Source organism: Glandiceps talaboti, chromosome 12 (genome assembly GCF_964340395.1).
Source record: "Glandiceps talaboti chromosome 12, keGlaTala1.1, whole genome shotgun sequence".
NCBI classification, from domain to species: Eukaryota; Metazoa; Hemichordata; class Enteropneusta; family Spengelidae; genus Glandiceps; species Glandiceps talaboti.
The window spans coordinates 22,965,474-22,985,273 of record NC_135560.1 but is presented as its reverse complement, the minus strand read 5'-3'; the positions used below and the strand labels follow the sequence as shown (position 1 = coordinate 22,985,273).

Here is a 19,800-nt window from a genome sequence, read left to right as displayed (position 1 = left end):
CTTAATACCTACCTAGTACTTACCAATCTACGTAAGATACATACGCACGCACGCACGCACACACACACACACACACACATACATACATACACACATACATACATACATACATACATACATACACACATACATACACATTCATATGCGAGTCTTCATAATTGTGTAAGGACAATGTTCTATCATCAGCTGTCAGACACACGGATGGAAGCAATCTTGCATTCAAATGGCTATTCGCAATTACGACGTTTGTTTTCACCTGAGACTGTGCCGAGTTAAACCCTTTGGGATATCATCAAGCTAATTCCCTATCTTAAACCACTCAGAGCATAGTCGAGAGACCATTTGTTACATTATTAATGCTTCGGGATACTGGACCAGAAAAATAAACGACGACCATCATGTTTTTAATAAAACCTCAGGTAGTCTTTTTTCGGAAAGCCTAGTCCTTTTCTAAATAAATGAAAGTCTGTCATCATTAACTAACATTTGAAGCTTACCAATCAAACGTTCATTTTATTTTGTTAAATCGATGATGTTGTGAGCTTCAGTACTTTCAATCAATCGGGGTATCATCTGTCGCTCTTTACTAAATTGAAAAAAAAAAACGTTACCTGTATTGTAAAGCTAGCTATATCTATCATTTGTAGAAGTCATTTGTCTACCTAGTTTCTCCAGTTTCCATTTGTAGGGTGTTCTTTTGTGCTGGGAATTACTCTCAGCGATTTTTTTAGACAGGCAAAGACATACAAAGATACATGAATACGTGCTTGTAAAGATTTCTATTCAGGTTTGAGACTACGTGACAGTGCTATGTTGCACGCTTGCTATCACGTCGACAACAAGGCTTTCGCCGTCAGTCCACAGGCTATCACGAACCACCCAGGCTGGTATTTTCACTGTGTTTTCCCTACCGCCAGAATTGCACTCGATTGGCCAACCATCCAAGAGCGGCACAACTACAACTTCAATAAACTTGTCAAAAATGTGTTATTTAACAAAAGTACCATCATATCTTTCTGAACTTGTAAACAACCAATGATACCGTTCATCAATACAACGCAAGGATCAAATTCCACATTCTGAACTTGTAACAACCAATGTCACCGTTTATCAATACAACGCAAGGATCAAATTCCACATTCTAAACTTGTAACAACCAATGATACCGTTCATCAATACAACACAAGGATACAACTCCACATTCCGAAAGCCCACTCCCGGTCTGCATTCTCCCACTCCTCTCGATGTCCAATATTGTATATTATTGCATTATATTTTGTATCTGTCACATATATTTTAATTGAAATATGTATTTGAATCTGTTATATTTTGCAACTGCATGAAAACCCATATAATGGATGCATTGCAGTTTATAAAATAAATAAATAAATAAATAAATAAATAAATAAATAAATAAAAAATGTCTTTTACTATGTAAAGGACCCAATTAACTGAATATTCATACGTACGCATTGGCAGTTGGGGGCCAGTCATTCTGAACTGGTTGGGGTGTTTTGGTGGGGGAATATTGATAAACGTCACTTCAAGTGGGGACGCATTCATTTTGGAAGACACCACTTGAAGCGGATTCAGATTCAGACTGTCTTTGCATTTCAAGGCCTCCGGCCCACGTGCTTTGGGATTTACATTTTCTATTATAATAGAATAAAAGATGAATACAATAGTCAATCAGCAATGATTTATCGAAAAACATAACCGAAAGCATATACATACACTAAACCACTCGAATCTTTATACTATTCAAAAATTCCTGATGGCGCTGAAAATATCTGTACATGTTTCTTATAATGACCTCATCTTTTAACCTCAACAAAAGGTAAAACTCTTAGACTAGTGGAATGTATTTGACGCGTACATTGTGTTATTTAGGACATTCAAGGAGAAAATGGTACTTCTCTTCCACTATTTGTGCGGCTGACTTTGCAAACTCGGTCTGTACATGCGTGACCTTCACGTCTACCTACTTCAACTTCAAAAATTGTTACTCCAAAGTTCTTCTAACTTTTGCATGTCTTTACGTTGCTCATGTTTACCATTTGTAGATGTCTACCTGTTGAAGTAGACCACTTTGCAAAAGAACAAGATAAGTGTATTTGTCGTTTTTGTGCCATGAAATAACTCCTGAACTGTAATTTGTCAAAATGTTCTACAGAAGTGTCAAAATGTTAGAGAGAGAGAGAGAGAGAGAGAGAGAGAGAGAGAGAGAGAGAGAGAGAGAGAGAGAGAGAGAGAGAGAGAGAGAGAGAGAGAGAGAGAGAGAGAGAGAGAGAGAGAGAGAGAGAGAGAATGTTGTCAGGTGTATACAGTGGTACATAGGAACAGTGGCAGAGATTTCCTGACAGTTTCCTTCTACATACCCACTATCAAACAATTTATGTATTTGTTTTTAAGCCACTGAAATGTAGGCACAAGCTTCCTTCCGGCACTCTAGTATACCACAACAATGACAACATTCTGATTGATTTTAAGAAAACATAGTTTGACTTGCGCAGTTCCCTTTCAAATCACATGGAGATGAAAGATACTACAAATCGTGACATTAGAAAATGTACCAGCAATGAACATTTGCTATACGTTTTGGTCACGAAAATATATTGAGTAGCTGTCTCCTTTTGCTCAGCCGCCTTTCATTTCCGCCAAGCAAAATGACCGGGCTCCCTATTACGACGTCGGTTACCCTTGTAAAACTACTTAGTTTTGATAAGCTCAACTAAGGATGTATTACACCAGGAAGTAGGCATGAAGCAAATCGTCAAATGGTAACAAGAAGACGTGAGTTAGTCAACATCAGCCGTCACTGTATATAAGGAATTCTGGTTTTAGTCATGTAGTCCAGTCACGATGATTTTGTTTCAAATGCACGAATTACGCATTTTACTTCGTAACCTTTCCAGTAGCTCGATTTCTTTGGGGATATCTGCGGGAAGAAAAGCAAATGCAGACAGACAGGCAGACGAACGGAAAGACGGACTGCGAAGACTGTTTTGTTTTCGCTATCAGCAATCTTTGCTTTTTCACCTTATTTTCATTTGTCTTATCATGTTCTACTCTTGAACGAGGAAAATGTCTAAGGTTATCATGTTGATCAAATGTAACAAAGTGCTCGCCAATAATCTTTCCTTATAGGAGACTTGGGTTATCTTTAATTGTACGCTAGGTTGTCAACAAAGATTTGAAGGTATGATACTGTCCGTTTATTTTCGATGAAACAAAACTTATAGATGTATTAGTTTGCCAAACGATGAATCCATTCTTTAAACTCGTTATTTTCTTCTTTGTATGAGCTGATTGAGAAGTGAAAATAATCATACTTGAATCGGTTCATTTTAGGACTATTTGTCATTATATTGTATTCTGTGTCCTCGGTGGTATGTATTAACTTGTCTGATTTTGTTGCGTTGTGGTTTTTACTGTTATGTTCTGCATTGATCTATTGGTACAAATATACGTTCCCGATAAGCCTTATTGTTTAGATGAAAATTTGAAGTTTTTCTTCTGCTTGGATGGATACAATTGTGGTATTCTAAATTCAGTTACCAGTGCTGTCTTGCCAGGATGCATACCGTACTTGTCTGTGTAACCGAGAGTAATATCATAATGGTTTCTTCCCCATACGACAGTACAAAATGTGATAAAAATGTGGATATTTCAGGTCACAGTTTGACGACAGTGTGCAATACATAATACAGTAAGTGTGATTCATCTCATAACCCACAGTCACGTGTTAACTTTTAGAGAGAAAGAACAGGACATGGAACGAGAAACGTGAGAGTAGTGGTGTAATTTGGATTGAGGATTAATGTATCAGTCAAGATATTTAATGAACTGTGTAAGTGATCTAATTTGGTTTTAGGCTTCATTCTATACTAGCACTTTGTGACTTCAAAACTAATAAGGTTTCGGCACTGTGTTCAAGGGAAACTGTGTTCACATTGAGGATATTACTCAGTGAATTTTCATGTATTATATAAGGATTAAATCTGGACAAACCAACATAGCTCTTTCAATTTGAATCTGGACAAATTTGTACAGTGTTTGGTTATTCAGGCAAGTAGGCAGACAGGCAGAAGTATAGGCGCGCAGTTTAGGCCCACTGGCTGATAAGCGGACCCGATAGTCTATATGTGTAACTACCTTCCTTCCTACATACCTAGCTCCCTATCTACCAATTATAACTGAATGAATGAATGATTGAATGAATGACATTTATTTCTGTATGTATGTAGACAGACAGACAGACAGACAGACAGGCAGACGGACGGACGGACGGATAGACATATGTGTTTGTGTGTCTGCATGTGTCTAGTTGGCAACGTTATAAATGTAAATAACCCACATTTCGATATTGCAGCAACATAATGAAATATAGGAGAAAAGAAAAGGTCTTTCCAATTGACGGCTAAAATCAAAATAGATATTCCAAACATGTCGTGGTAATCACGTCCACGCTGTCGATCAATTTGTAACAACGAGTGTTAATTATCTCCGGTGTACGCTAGAATGTGCCATCCTGGAAATTTTTACTTCAAAGCGCTGTCGTTCATTGATATGAGTCGATCATATATCGGCCATGCATCATTGGAAGTAATGAATTGGGGGATTCGAATTTCAATTTCTAAGATTAACTAGAGCATTGCATTAATGAGTCAAACGGGTATTGGAAATGAGAAATACGTACTACATCTAGGAGATAAGGCTAAGAAGGAATTGAAACACAAACTTAATGTAATAGCATATATAGAGTACATAGCGTGCAAGTAACAGCATGGGCTTGCTCGCTTGACCAATTTAAAGAATTAAATGTCACGATCTCATGCAAATATAATCTCTGCACAGCTTCAAAATCCAACACACAAAAAGGTTAACATAACTGCGAATGATTTCCAATTTTACTTTGAAAATTGAATATTCATGAATATTGAATCTTAAATAGCAACACAATAGCGAAACTATTTTGAATAATGAATTTATCAAAGCTAAACATAGTAAGAGTATTGTAGACCAGAATATAGATTTTAGAAAGATTGGAGAACATCGCCTGAGAAATACACTAACAAGGTTATAAGTGTATTCGATTCAATAACTAATTTTTTGGAAAGTGAATTGTGTAGCCTGAAACTGAGCAACATACAGGAAGCAATAAGACAATATAATTGGACACACAGACTTATGTAAACTTTGGGTTATCGATTTTGAATAATTGGACACACAGACTTATGTAAACTTTGGGTTATCGATTTTCATCATTATATAGGAATATCTTGTTCAGTTTATCTATCCATTTTTCCAACTTCTGGTTAATTATACCGAAAGATGATTTTGAAGGTAATTTGTTATCCAATTGGTAAGTACATTACTAGAGAGTATATCGGAGAGTTACTAGGTCAATTGTTCACTGAACAGTTGCTTTATAATTCTACATCTGCCACCTGCCGTTTCTGGAGTCATTTGGAAATCATAAATTGATTTTCCAGCCAGGTTTGGTGTCGGTATATTCTCACAGGTATTGAATTCAACACTCAGCTGGATTTACCATCATATTTACATTGAGTTACAGTGCAATGGAATAACAGTGAAACAAAATGTTGCCTGGATCAACAGAAAGTTTATCAACTAAACATTAATTGCTTAACTTTCGTTACGTGAGTTGTCATTATCTTAGCATATCGTCACCAAATCATATACATTGTAACAATATATACCTTTTCAGGCATGTCAATTGATTGAAATGTAACAATTATACTTAAGTTTTGTTCTGGCAGACGATGACATGTAGCAATGGTATTACGATACTTGTCGAGCCAGACAACAAAATGTAGGATTATTGGTGGGAGTTTTGTCGAACCAGTCGACGATTCGTCTAAACTCATTGGTGTTACAGCTTTATCAAGTACACAAATTATGTATTCTAAGTTTTGTCAGAAACAACTCATGTGTAAACAGCATGTTCTTCTCTACTTGACCTTGTGTCGTATTGAGAGAAAGAAATCATATCACCCACTTCATGTCATGTCCATACGCAATTATTTTATCTCCTCTTGTTCAAGACGATGGTATTATTTTCTTTTTACTCTGATAGTGGGATGTAGTCATGCATGCATACATACATACATACATACATACATACATACATACATACATACAATACACACACATACATACATACATACATACATACATACATACATACATACATACAATACACACACATACATACATACATACATACATACATACATACATACATACATACATACATACATATATATATATTTACTTTGGTGAACGTTTTAGCAAATACTTACATAAAGCGTCGATTTAACCAGTCTAGCGATGGTATAATAATGGTTAGTCTATGTGTAATAATGTATGCCATCGAATCATTTATGTATTGTGTTATTATACCCAAACATCAGGTTTGTGTTATGCCAATAGCAAATAATGGTTAGGTATATCCTTCTGTAGGCAGAATACTAGTAATATGCAGCTGAAATAAGCACCCCAAAGGTATAAAGTAAGAGTGAATGAAGGAACGGTTTTCTGTGTATTTTAAAATTTTATGTATCATGAAATAAGAAACGCGTATGGTACATCTAACCAGTCTCTAGGGAAAAAAGATGCAACTGTCTCATCATTTCATATATTGCAGATATGTCAACATATAAAATATCGTTTCATGATTTTTCGCAAAAGGCACACTATTCTATGATCTACAGTGTTACACATATATTTGACGCTCTTTCAATTCTTACTGAAGCAGGATAAGATGAATGTGAAAAATACAGGGAAGTGCTGTTTAGTAATATTAATGATATAGTCCAATTAAAACCATTATTATCATTACTTGAATAAAATATTATGGGCTTATACTTCAAATATGTTTGGTCATGTCATATTCCAGTTGATAAACAGTGATAAACATGGTAAAAACCATTTACATCAAAAGGGCACATCCGTGGATACGTTGTAAGCTAAAATGAATGTTCTAAACCCCTGCGGAGTTGACGTCGAAAATAAAAGTCGATATCGCTTTTTTGAATCAAATGCACTATCTCAAATGAAATCCGTCGGTGACACTTTATTAACCTCAAGATGAATCAACAAACTTGTTCAGCGCAATGAAGATAAAAAGTGAATTATACCCATTCGCAGTGAAATGTAGAAACTTCAAAGGAATATTCACAAGACTTGGGTTATTTTCTAACCTTTTTAATCAATGATTTGATTACAGTGTATAACTGGACAATACAACCTTATAAAATACTTCTCTTCATTGCATAGATGTTCGAATTGCAAACCATACTTTATACAGAAGACAGTGTTAGTTTAGTTGGATGTCGATCCAAATATAGTACTAGACTACATTAATTTATTTAAAAAAATCCTGCCGATGATCAGGTTTCTTCACTCGGTAAATAAAATGAATAATACGCTGTGTTCGACTGAAACCTGGAGAATTGTGTAGAACAGATTCACAGGGTTTACCTATATAGTGCTTTGCTGCCTATATATGTCCATGACCTGGTCATTTCTTATGAGCTAGTGCTCACCTTAGCATTTTATAAAGATATATATATATATAAAGATATATATATATAAAGATATATATATATATATATAGTTTTGGTAGTACTGGAACTCTTTCTTGGGTGTAACTCGGAGTTTCACGCATATTGCGATCATCAGACACTGTCTGGTATTTATTTCAGAGTGTCTGATGATCGCAATATGCGTGAAACTCCGAGTTACACCCAAGAAAGAGTTCCAGTACTACCAAAACTATTACGCTCTGCCACTGCGGTATAGAGCACTGTCTTAGCAGATTGATACTCACCGAGTTATATATATATATATATATATATATATATATATATATATATATATATATATATATATATATATATATATATATATATATATATATATATATATATATATATATATATATATGAAAAACTGTGGGATAGAAACATTTTCTGAGTCAGACATCCTTTTACTAGTAACGGAAAATACAACATTTGTCCAATATTAAATAGAAAATTGGCTGTAAAGGATATTGCCGATTTTTTCGTAGTCACATTCTATTTTATGGAAACTATATATTCGTTAATCTACAACAAAACTAATGAATGAAAAATGGTTTATATTACAATAATTTTGGTTAATTTCAGGATGTTCAAAGAATGTTTTGAATTGATTCCATTTCTTTGCGATGGCCAACAAAATGGCTATTTGCTTGAATAAGAAGTTTAAAAAATGCTGGTTCTGATGCTACCTTTATGTTCTGTTTATTTTACATCTAAAGACATAATGTACTATTGCCCCCTCATGACACACGCTTTAAAACTAAAAACCAGAATAACGTCAATTTAAGATGACAGAAAACGCACTTTGACCTGTTTCATACAGTAAACTACTTGGCAATGCGTGTTAATTGTACATCTCTATAGTCGTAAATTTATACTATTATTTCTGGCTGGCAAGTATTAACCTACATGCCCTTCTCACTAAATTGCTGTCATTCAGGTGATGATCCATCTAAAGGCGATCGTGAAACATTCAGAAATAATTATTGCAAGTGTTAAACGTCGACCTCATATTCACAGAGAGTCAGTCTAGTGGAGTTGTCTGGTATTTACGTTTGAAACTTATCTGCATTTTGAGCTACACCGTAGACCAAAACTGTCTCAAAATTCTATGTCTTCATGATCGATAGCTACGTATATCATGGCAATGTGGGAAGTCTGGGAGTACAACGTTGTCACGTGATACGTAGCAGATTATTATAGCATATTTGGTGTTTTGTATTACATTTACGAAGCAGAAAGTTTAACAATACATGTTATTACCACTGAAAACCTACTATTGTGGTGTTGCCATGCATGTGATACTGAGCAGCGTAAACTCAAATGTACAACAAAAGTACGTTGATTGTATAAATGTTCAAAATAATGTACTCGCAAAACATGATAAATGTGAACCGCATCTACAGCCAGTATGAATAGTATAGCTAGGGGATATAACCAAGGTATGATACAGAAGGTTACTATTGAAAGATACTATATTATCAGAAAACATATTTTGATTAAAGCTGTCACAATTTGTTCACAACAAAATTGCAATTGTCTTTAATGTTATCTGTTATATGATTCAGATCATCTGAAGGAACATTCGAATCCGTACATGGGCAGGATGTGTGTGTTAAACGACGCGAACGATTTAAAAAAAAATAAATTAGGGCAACGAAAACGATGTATATTTAATGATGTAAGCTGTAGTGTAGAGTCGTGTTCGTGAAAATAAAGTGATGAACTCATCTCATTATTGACGCTGGTGGGTGAAAAATAGCGGCTAAGACAAGAAAGAGGCAATTACCTGCTCCCCTAATATGGCGTTTAGAGTATTAACAACAAACCTGTGGGCTCTACTAACGTTTTACAATCTTTGCTGACAGCAAGTAATATTAGTTCAATATCTGACTTTCGTCGTTCAAAGATGTCGACTTTCAGTGTTCATCTTTTATAACAATTTCAAAATGATCATGGAACTGTAGGGGACAGAACGCAAAACACAATATGTTTTCCTGGGGTAACACTATAAATAAGTCCTTCATAATCCGCACGACGCATTTTAACAATAAGTTCTTAGCGGTTATGTAAAGGGAATCTCAATGATGCCTATTGGTTATATAGCTTCTGCTATGTGCTCGAACAACAAAATATGGTCTTCGAAAGATACAACAAAAAAGATACTTAATACTTTCAATTTACAAGGAATAAGATTTCTGTAGCAAATGAAATTTATAATATCAATGTCCTTATTTGATTGAGAAATTGTGACCTGTTGATATTTAAAGGGACAGCCTTTACGTTTCAGTGAATTTCCTTCCGACTTTTAATAGCTTTAGGATTATAACTGTATTAAATTCTACACCTTGGAGAAAGTTTAATTAATAGTTAGTATCACAGGTTAGAAGCGCAAAAACACGTACGATCATTGTTATGTGGAAATTGATGTTATCAGCATATGGTGGTGCCTGGGTTTGCGTGCTTACAAGCACGTTAATGATCACGTAAAAAGTCTAAGGTTATTGGTAATCGACATCGAGAGAAACAGGCCATCCGGTAAGCTAAAATGAATTGTATTTGACATTTTCCTCTCCTTTACCTCTGCAAATTTGATGACAATATTCAATCTTGCTCAGGGCGGATTTGATTTTAAGCCGTACTTTTTGGTGGTTTTTTTACAATCATTTTTTTTTTTACTCCGGGGATCAAATTCAGTTAATCTTGAAATAACATACACATCATCAAACGATCCTTCAGGTAGACCTTAACCTATTCTAAAGCAAATGAAAAGAATTACATCTGACACTAACACGGCAAGAAAGGATTTCCAGAATTGGGCTCCTTTCGCTTACAGAATTGTGTTAAATTATACAGCCTACCGCCAGGAAGTGGAAGTGTATGCAATTCTGAGGTTTGAGAATACTACATACAAAGTTGGCTTTCTTCTGTATTTACGCTTCGCTTTCTTTTGGAACATAAGACATTCTTAGGAGCGTAAGATGCATTTACACCAACCGGGTTTGAAGATTCTAAACAGTAACGTGTGCATAGTTTTGGAAGGGTGTTTTAGATGTTGTATGCATATGTATAAATCGCCAGTATTAGACTACAGTACCTTCAAGGTACAGGAGATGACGATTGTTTGAAAGAACTGTAGCCGAACTTCATTCATACTGGTAGGCCTATAAAGATAGAACAGCAAGCAACTACTACAAGACCTAGTTATGAATGTGATGTACATTATACATAAGGAAGTCTATAGAATGCTTTGACTTGATCTAGACGAGCAGGTAGTTCGTCGTGTTTTGTTTGGCGCAAACAGTGAGACGAAAGACTTCATTTGAATGGCAATTAGTCGAAAGTAAAACCAAACCAAACTGCAAATCTCCGACTCTTGTCATCATCACACTTTAAAGTATTCAATACTTTAAGCCACAAGTTGACGTTAATTCGCTATTCATACCTACTTCAGTTTGGAAGAAAACTTTCAATGGTGATATCAGTCTGTGACAGGTTCGTTTAAACAAATGTCTCAAAGCTTATTTTTAAATCTTATTATGTGCGGATCATGCAATTTCTTTTTGGACGAAAGCAAATTGCAAATTAAAGCTCTTGAACTTTAACTCTATAAACCGTGGATCAGGTTCACGTCTTTGTGGTATTCGACATCAATCAAATTATTTCCTTTTAAAAACGGACACAGCTGTACTTTTCGTTGTACACGGGAATAATACAGTGGTTTCAACAAAATGAGACACTTACACGCGGCTTTATAAAATAAAGAGCATGCAGCGAACACGGTGTACTTTATGGGCTGTAAGATTATTAAATGAGCTTATGGTAAAGTTTGATACCGTGAACCGAAAAAAGGTATATTCCCTCGATCAAACGTTTTAACAATTCATATCGTGGTATCAGAAGTAAAATACTGTACATAATTATGTTATACAATCCGTTATGGCCAATTCTCAACTATTATGTTCTAAATCACACATTCTAGAACGCATTCACATAACAAAGTCACGTTTCATGGCTTATATACCAGTTGATGTGTGTGAAACTTCTTTACGTCTTTCAAATGAACCCTTTTGTACACTTTGTCTGTGAAATCAATTAACTTAAGATAAATCTTAACGATTTTGATAATATAAATAATTTATGCACATACTTTTGGTTTCAGATTTGGTCCCTGCTCTTGTAATAATTTGTCTGATTTTCATGGATAATGTGTTTGAATTCCATAAAAAAATCCACAATGGGATACAGATAGTAGACTCTCAACTAACATTTAGTTAATATTGGTTTGTGTTAGCGTCCCAAGAGTATTCATGTCTGGCATTCTTACACACTTTAAATGGAACAGTATATTTAGATTCTTCAGAGAGTATTCATGTTGGACTTTTTACAGACTTTAAATGGAAAAGTATATTGAAGGTTCTTTAAAGATTATTCACGTCTGACATTGCTAAAGATTGTAAGAAAGATCAACAAACCCACATCTTAAAAGGGGTAAATTGTGTCGTCGTGAACGTAAGAGGATTACAGTTATATGGCCAATAATTAGCTTTTTTGAAAAATGCTACTCACAAGGTTAGAGATGTAGACACGTGATTGTTTATCTACTTGGGTGTCAAGTCAGGGGATAGTTGTGATGAAATAACGGTATGTATGTACAGAGATGGTCGTTTCAGGAAGTATTTCATTTCTTTAAAATTGGCGAGGTGTTCATTACAAGAATGGATTTAAGAGTTAAGTATATAAATACTGCATAGCCTTGAAAGATCGATATTAATGAAATTCAATATAAACAACCAAATTAATCTGACCAAATTAATCTCCAGAATTTAACCCTGAACTTGAGCGAACAATCACTTGAAAAGAGCAGTTTGACAACGAAAGTTATGCACATGCATATCGGTGTATGTATATTGTGATAACATGACCATAAGGTTACGGGGACGGGATGGGGGGTGGGGGATGGGGGGTTAGTACACCTATTACCTCAGCCCACTAAATTTCTATAGTGGTCTGAAGTATGCGTATGATAAACTCTGTTCGACCCCTGTTGTGACTAACAACTTAATGAAATATAAAACGGCTTCGCATGCAAAAAAAATGCTGCACACCATTACACAGTTGATGTAAAGCAATTGGCAAGTTAATGAGTCATCTGATGAAAACCTTTATGTGGTCTCATATTTCACTATACCTAAATACACTTATAACTCAGTAATCACTGGCGCTGAAAGACAACAGGAAACCAAGACGGAGATGAATAATTTGGCGGCAGTTGGTGTGAATAGTGTACAAAGGCAATGAAACCATACAGAGGACAAGAGTGTAGCGTTGTAATATTTGCGTTGTAATGATGTGTTACCGATATTTTTATGGGAATAGAAAGTAGTATTAAAGCACATAGTATGGCTCTATGGAGATTTTCAAAACTATTTACAGTAAATGCCATTTTGAATACATGTGCCTATAATCAGATTCGTTTCGTTGTCTACGCAGTACAAGGCATGTGTAGGCAGATGTTGATTTTTTCTTGGGTTATATTAATTTACTAAAGCTTGCCACGTGAAAGACGATCACAGATATTTTTTAAACCATCAACCAGCTAAGGGAGCGTTCCGTGATTACAATGAGGGGGGGGGGTAAATCAGGACTGGGTAAAATATGGTCCTCCTTGATTCCGTCGTGCTAAAAGGTTGCACTACCACAATTTCTGTTCCATAAAACTAGACCCTCCCCGAGAATAAATTTGCAAAACGTGCCCCCTCCATTCCCAGCCCACATGTAATTAATAAAGACTCCCAAAGACATTTATCAAACACAAACGTTTATGATCATTCAGTGCATATTGGTTTGCAAATTGCGGAATAACTCCCATCGTCGTAAACAACAGCGTCGTTTTACGGCACTGTCCAAGATGCTTTATTTCAATTGTGTCGAGGAAGAAATAACAGCTCTGGTTTGCGACAGTGGTATTTCCCTCTTTTTCATCAGAATTAGAGGTCTCTAATTTCGCAATCTTCTCTCCATTACCAAAAGGTACATAAACTATTTCGACATGTAGATGGTTGCCTATGGCTTCCATATCAACACTCCAACGCAATTAGACTATATTGATAAAATTATTATGAATCAACCACTGAAATATCACACTAGAAATTTCAGAAACTTGCCGAAGTTAATATTGCATTTTTAAAGGTTGATAAAATTAAATATGCACGGTGGGAAGCATATGTTACATCACATGTAGGATAAGATGTCTGGCAGCTAGGAAATAAATCACTTTAGGCTTATACAAGGCAAATCAAATTTTTATACAAAATACAAATCATAGAATATCTGCATAGTACATGATATCATATTTGAATTATTCATATGAGAATTTTTTCTACTGCAAAAACTAATAATCTCCGGTAAAATCACTGTAATTGGAATTCTTCGAGTCAACCAAACCTTAAGGTTGATTTCAGTGATACTTTTGTCATGTACACTATTGACTATCTTTAAACTAAATAGTGCCCCCATAGTCACAGAGGAATCGAGTATGTGAACATCATGGCTTAAGCTTCAATACAAACACGGCTATATTTCCCCAATGTATTCCTTATCACAAATGCAAAGGGTAGAAGACACGAAGAAAAATGTCCTTTGAAATGAAGTTTTACAAGATAACGTCGAACATGCGTGCATAATTATGGGAATTCACCTCATGGACCGAGTTGTTTGAACACCAAAGTAACTCGAATCATTGTAATGTTTAAGATACGACGTGTCGTGCCACTATATCAGATACCGTTTCACATCTATACTGCAAGACACAATTCTATACTGCAAGACACAATTCCACACTCAACTATATCTGGTTGCAGTCAATCAAGTATAGCTATGCCATAAAAAGGTTTTAAATCACCTTGAAGTCACTCTTATTAGGTTAATTCATTTTATTTCGCTGATAACACAACCTAATGCTTATAATATTGTGCCATTAGTAAACATAACTTTTCCAGCCAATGTCTGGTACCTTGTCAAGAACACAGAACGGACAGGTATCACCATTGGAATAAAACTGTGTAGATTGTTCCTAGTCCTTTTTTTCTTTCATTATTCATCATCTTATTTTCAAATAATAATAAGGGCAATTTTTTTGAAATCAGGTTATTTATTTTAAAACATTGCATGGTGACCCCAGTGTTCTTCTTGATTTAATTGAAAATGTGTTGGAGTTTCCTTGAGTAAAGTTACAACAAAGGACTTGTATTCCCTCAGGCACATGCTAAAAGAAGTAGTAATAAACCTCAGACTCTCAAATTATGTAAGATTGATCTTTATTATTTAATTTTGTGTGTTTTATATCATAAGTTAAGCTAATGTTTACAGAGTGACATAAGCAATGAAATATCAAGGTATAATGTTTCAAGGACAGTCTGGTTTCAATTTTTAAGTAAACAAAAGTTTCACTTACATTACATACACTAATACTTTATGAAAACTGTCTACAATACATCTGTGGACAACATATGTATGACCTGCTTGACCACTGAAATGTAATACTACTGGTGACATCTGTTTGACAGGACACAATAAAAAGCTGTTCCACTATTCAAAATACAACTACAGAAATGAACTATACACAAACACAAACTAAAACTGTAGTCATTGCAAGGGGCAGATTACCCAAGTGGGTGATGGTGTTGCCTTGGTTATGTGGATATAATCACCAGGTAAATCAAGGCAGTGTAAGCACCGAATGAGGTTGAATGTTCGGGCACTTGAGGAAAATTAGATTGTATCAACATGAAACAATAGTTCTAGACTGGCTGTCTTTAGTTTGTCTATAGCTTGATTTCCATCATAATAATTCATGCATGATATTAACAAACACCCTTTCATTTTGTGTGACTCTTCCTATGATGAAAACAGGTATTTTGCTTTCAATGGTCCAAAACTGTCATAGCTACATAATATACAAAATGTAGTTTCTTCGGGAAGTTACACGAGGGACAGAAGAACTCTAGCCAATATATTGTACTCTATCTGCTTTGCTTTGTTTGCATGTTTACATAGTTGAGTCGATTGTAAGAAAACACAAAACATAGAGTTGTCATGAAGATATTTCAGCATGAAATAGGTGTTGTATTATTACCATACAGTTCTGCACACCATTTGATAACACTACTGATGTGTATGATGAATATCATTATACAATGAGAAATACTGCACTAAAAACAAATTGAGAGCAATAGTTGAATTAATTACAGGTCTTGTTACCCTTCTACTTCTCTTTTACTTTTTAGACATCAGTAGTAGCTTTTCTTGCTGAATGCTCTTGTCCAGTTTGAAGTTTTTCTGAATTCTGGAAGATGTCGTAGAGCATGTAAACTTTCTATTGAGAAATAAAAACAATGACAGAATAACTAAGAGTTACAGTATACATGTGAAATTAAATTTATATTATTTTTGAATTATATCAATTGATAAACATTGGTCAGAAATCAAAGACATTCAGGTAAAGTAACACAACACATAGGATGATGTTTGTGGTGAATAATATTCATCTTACTTGATATCACGTAACATTTCTCCAATGTTCAAACTTAGAAGACCATTCTAGTGTGGTTATATGGAAAGAGCTAATCTTTATACAGTTTAACCAAGTAACATAAATATCATTCACAGTAAGTTTAGTTATGAACTCAGTGAAACAAATCTCAGTTTAGTCTATTCAAGTAACATAAACATCATTCACAGCAAGTGTATTGACAATTTCTGACCTTTCAGTATAAGTCTGGTAGAAGCCAGCATATCAGAATTTGGTACTTCTAGCATGACAATCAACCAGTCCACCATCTAAAACACAAACAGGGCCACATAATTATAGCCATATACAGGCATATGCAACAGTTTCATGTCAAGAAGACTCATATCAAAAGGTACAATCACTTTAAAAATCCAATGGTTTCACACTATTATTATTTTATCAGTTGAGCTATGCGACATCAACACGTCCATTCTTATGTTCAGGACAAACTTTTTAAAGATAGCTTTGCAAGATAACAGTTTTTCTCACAAAAATGTTAACCATAAACCAACTTCACCTTTGAAATATACACATGTTGCTTTATCATCTTATTTCTTAAAGCATTACGGTACTCATTAAAAAACAACAAGGAAAATACAACTACCAATTATCTATGAAATGAATTATAAAATTATAAATAATATTCTACTGGTCATCTTCTGGGCAGGTCTATTTTGATTATTAAATCTGATTGCATTTTCCTGCTTGCCAAAAGATACTGTGAATAATACAAACATTAATCAAGCTATATCATTCTGTGTTACCAACAGCTATAAATACATTCAGATAAGCTGACGAGTGCCTATGGTACTGAAATAAATTTAGATTAGCAGATGAAATAATAACGAATAGCCACTTTAAAATCTAACTTCAAAATTGCTGAAAATAATCGTGTTTCATGATTCGTAAAATATGCATAGAACGGTGGTTATGCTATATGACATGTCTGAGAGCTATATGGGCTTAAGACACTTATTACATTTCTTTGTAACCATAGATGTTAGAGAAGAGACTAAGGTCTGTGTTCTAACATATCTATCAGAGAAATGTATATACGATACATGTTCATGACATACATTATTCATAACGGGGAGTTTTGTTTCATGAAAAAAAATAATATTGATCGGTACACAGCATTCATCCGGTCAGTCAGTCAGTCAAACTTGAATGATATTTAAGGATATTTATTTCACAAGAACTACTGCCCCCAGGGAAGATTGGCCTTGGCCAACTGGGCTACCTGCTTTAAATAAAGTTTATTGATTGATTGATTGATTGATTACCAAAGTCCTAGCATAAGACAGATAGCATAAGACTTACAATGAACATGGGTGCCTGTGTATGTGTGTGGCGATGTTTGTAATGATGCTAACATATATTTTTAATGATGCATGAAAGGGCTTGATATTCCTTAGATCTATAATGGTATGACCCATTCAAGATCTTAAACTTTCTTTTAAGTATACATGATGAAATATCCTTCATGTAGCAATCTCTATACTACAAAGTTCCTATTAATAGAATTGGCATGACTAGGGCACAACCATACTGCCCAAAAATTTAACACAGAATGGACCAATTTACCTGAAAATTTGCAACATGAATGTTTGTTCCTCGTCCTTTTGAAATAATAAAAGAATTTAGGAGTTCACTGTCTTGTTTTCAAGGAAATCATTATCTTGCAGTTTTCCAGAAAGTTAACGGTATTCAACAGCCATTTTTGATTCAAAAATGGTTAAATTTTTATGTCAATTTGACCTCTATTTATCAAATTTGTATGAAACAAATTTAGATTAGCAGATGAAGTAATAACGAATAGCCACTTTAAAATCTAACTTCAAAATTGCTGAAAATTATTCAAAAATGGTTAAATTTTTATGTCAATTTGACCTCTATTTATCATTTGTATGGTGACCCCCGATTTTCTGTAATGATTTAAACTTAAGAATGGGTGTGCATTTTCTTGAACAAAGTAACAGCAAAAGTTTTTGATTATTATTTCTAAGATGCATACAACATTAAAACTGATGTGAAACAAAAAGCAGCAGAGATGATCTAGAGGAGTCCAAGATGTCCACTCCATTTTTGGCAATTTGTTTGACTCAACCCACAACTCACCTTGTCTGTCATTTGACACCATGGCTGTATAGACAGTAGAACTGGTAGTGCAGTGGGTAAAAGATGTGCTATCTCTAACATTGATAACTTTTCTAAACCACCCATTCCTATACACATGTCTTGCAATCCAGAACGCAGGCTAGTCTTTAAGTCAACTTCTTCTTTCAAGAGTTTCTGACTCAAGTGAAAAGCTGGACTATGAGAAGACATTAATCCCAGTGACAATGCTAGATTCGTCCCACTCCATGAGACTACAGCAATAGCTAATACATCCACCATGAATTTCAAAGTCTAAAATAAATATTGATTGATATAAGATGTTGTATAAGTGCCCAGAATCATCACACAATAACCATTATAAATAGTGCCAACTATTCAATAAATGTAACATGAAGACAAAAAGACAGAATAACTGCACACAATGGGACACACAGGAATGTGACCACTCAATACAGATGATACGATTCAGATTTATGCTCTATTTCTATCCATAACGCATGCCTAACTTACTTCTTACCAAATACAATATGTATCTATTGCAAATTCAGTCAACTGTTCCCTATTTCTGGCATAAGGAATCTACCCTAAAGAAAAGTTACAAATAAACTATCTAAGCATACACCTTCTATCTAATACAATACCTTTAATCAAACAGATTTTGTGGAATGTATTGTGGGATTTAAAACTTAACTGAAGTAAAATCCAGGAGTAAAATCCAAGTTCCTTTTTTTATTCTCAAAAGTTCTGTCTTCATAGAATTTTCAAAAGTATTTGTATATTGCTAAGTCAATAGAGGGCCCAAAAACACAGAAGGTATAATGGTAACAACATCCTTAACTTACCAATTGTAAATTTTCTTCTTTCAGAGAGATCTTCTTTGCTGCAGTATTCTTGATATGCCCAAGAAGTTCCAGCATCCATTGCACCCGAGGCAACACTCCCATTTGTTCAGTCTGGACAGATCTACAGTTGAGGAATGCAGTAGTCAACAACCACACAACAATTTGATGACAGTCTGGTTGGTTTGTTGCTATGGCAGCATCAATGCATGGGTTCAGCCATGTTATTGGCTGATGACCTTTTGAGAAGATATAGCACCGAATAAAAGTTGCCTTTAAAAGATTCTCCTGTAGGTGATAATAAAATAAAATGCAAGCATCTTGTAAAAATCACAATTTAGATGAGGTAGTATGATTTTTTCTTATATTACTGTGGACAATGCATGCTTCATCTGCCCAGCAAGTATCCCAGATGTTCCTCTCTGAAACAATGATAAGATTGCATGTGTATATTGAGACTTGTGATAAGATATAAAAATTATCCTAATGCTAAACTTACAAGGGAAGCCTACTCCAGCAAATAATGGTATTTTCATAAATTTTGAGATCTAGAGAGTCACTTCATGATCTTACATCGGAAAACTTGTGTGATTGCTGAGAAACACCGAGTTGAAACTTGTTCCTCATTCATTCTTTATTGGATAATAAGACTTTGCATATGCAT

General features: G+C 34.7%; 1 protein-coding gene across 1 annotated transcript in view; it reads right to left on the bottom strand.

Moving 5' to 3' along the window:
- Positions 1-14,902: 14,902 nt before the first annotated feature.
- LOC144443128 (focadhesin-like) overlaps positions 14,903-19,800 on the bottom strand; it is a 48,825-nt gene continuing 43,927 nt past the window's right edge. Inside the window, exons 29-32 of the mRNA XM_078132499.1 lie at positions 19,140-19,424; positions 18,298-18,588; positions 16,373-16,448; positions 14,903-15,984 (exon numbers count right to left, since the gene is read on the bottom strand). Of these exons, the coding sequence (XP_077988625.1) occupies positions 15,899-15,984; positions 16,373-16,448; positions 18,298-18,588; positions 19,140-19,424 (738 nt within the window). The 3' untranslated portion in view covers positions 14,903-15,898. The remainder of the gene's footprint in view (positions 15,985-16,372; positions 16,449-18,297; positions 18,589-19,139; positions 19,425-19,800) is intronic.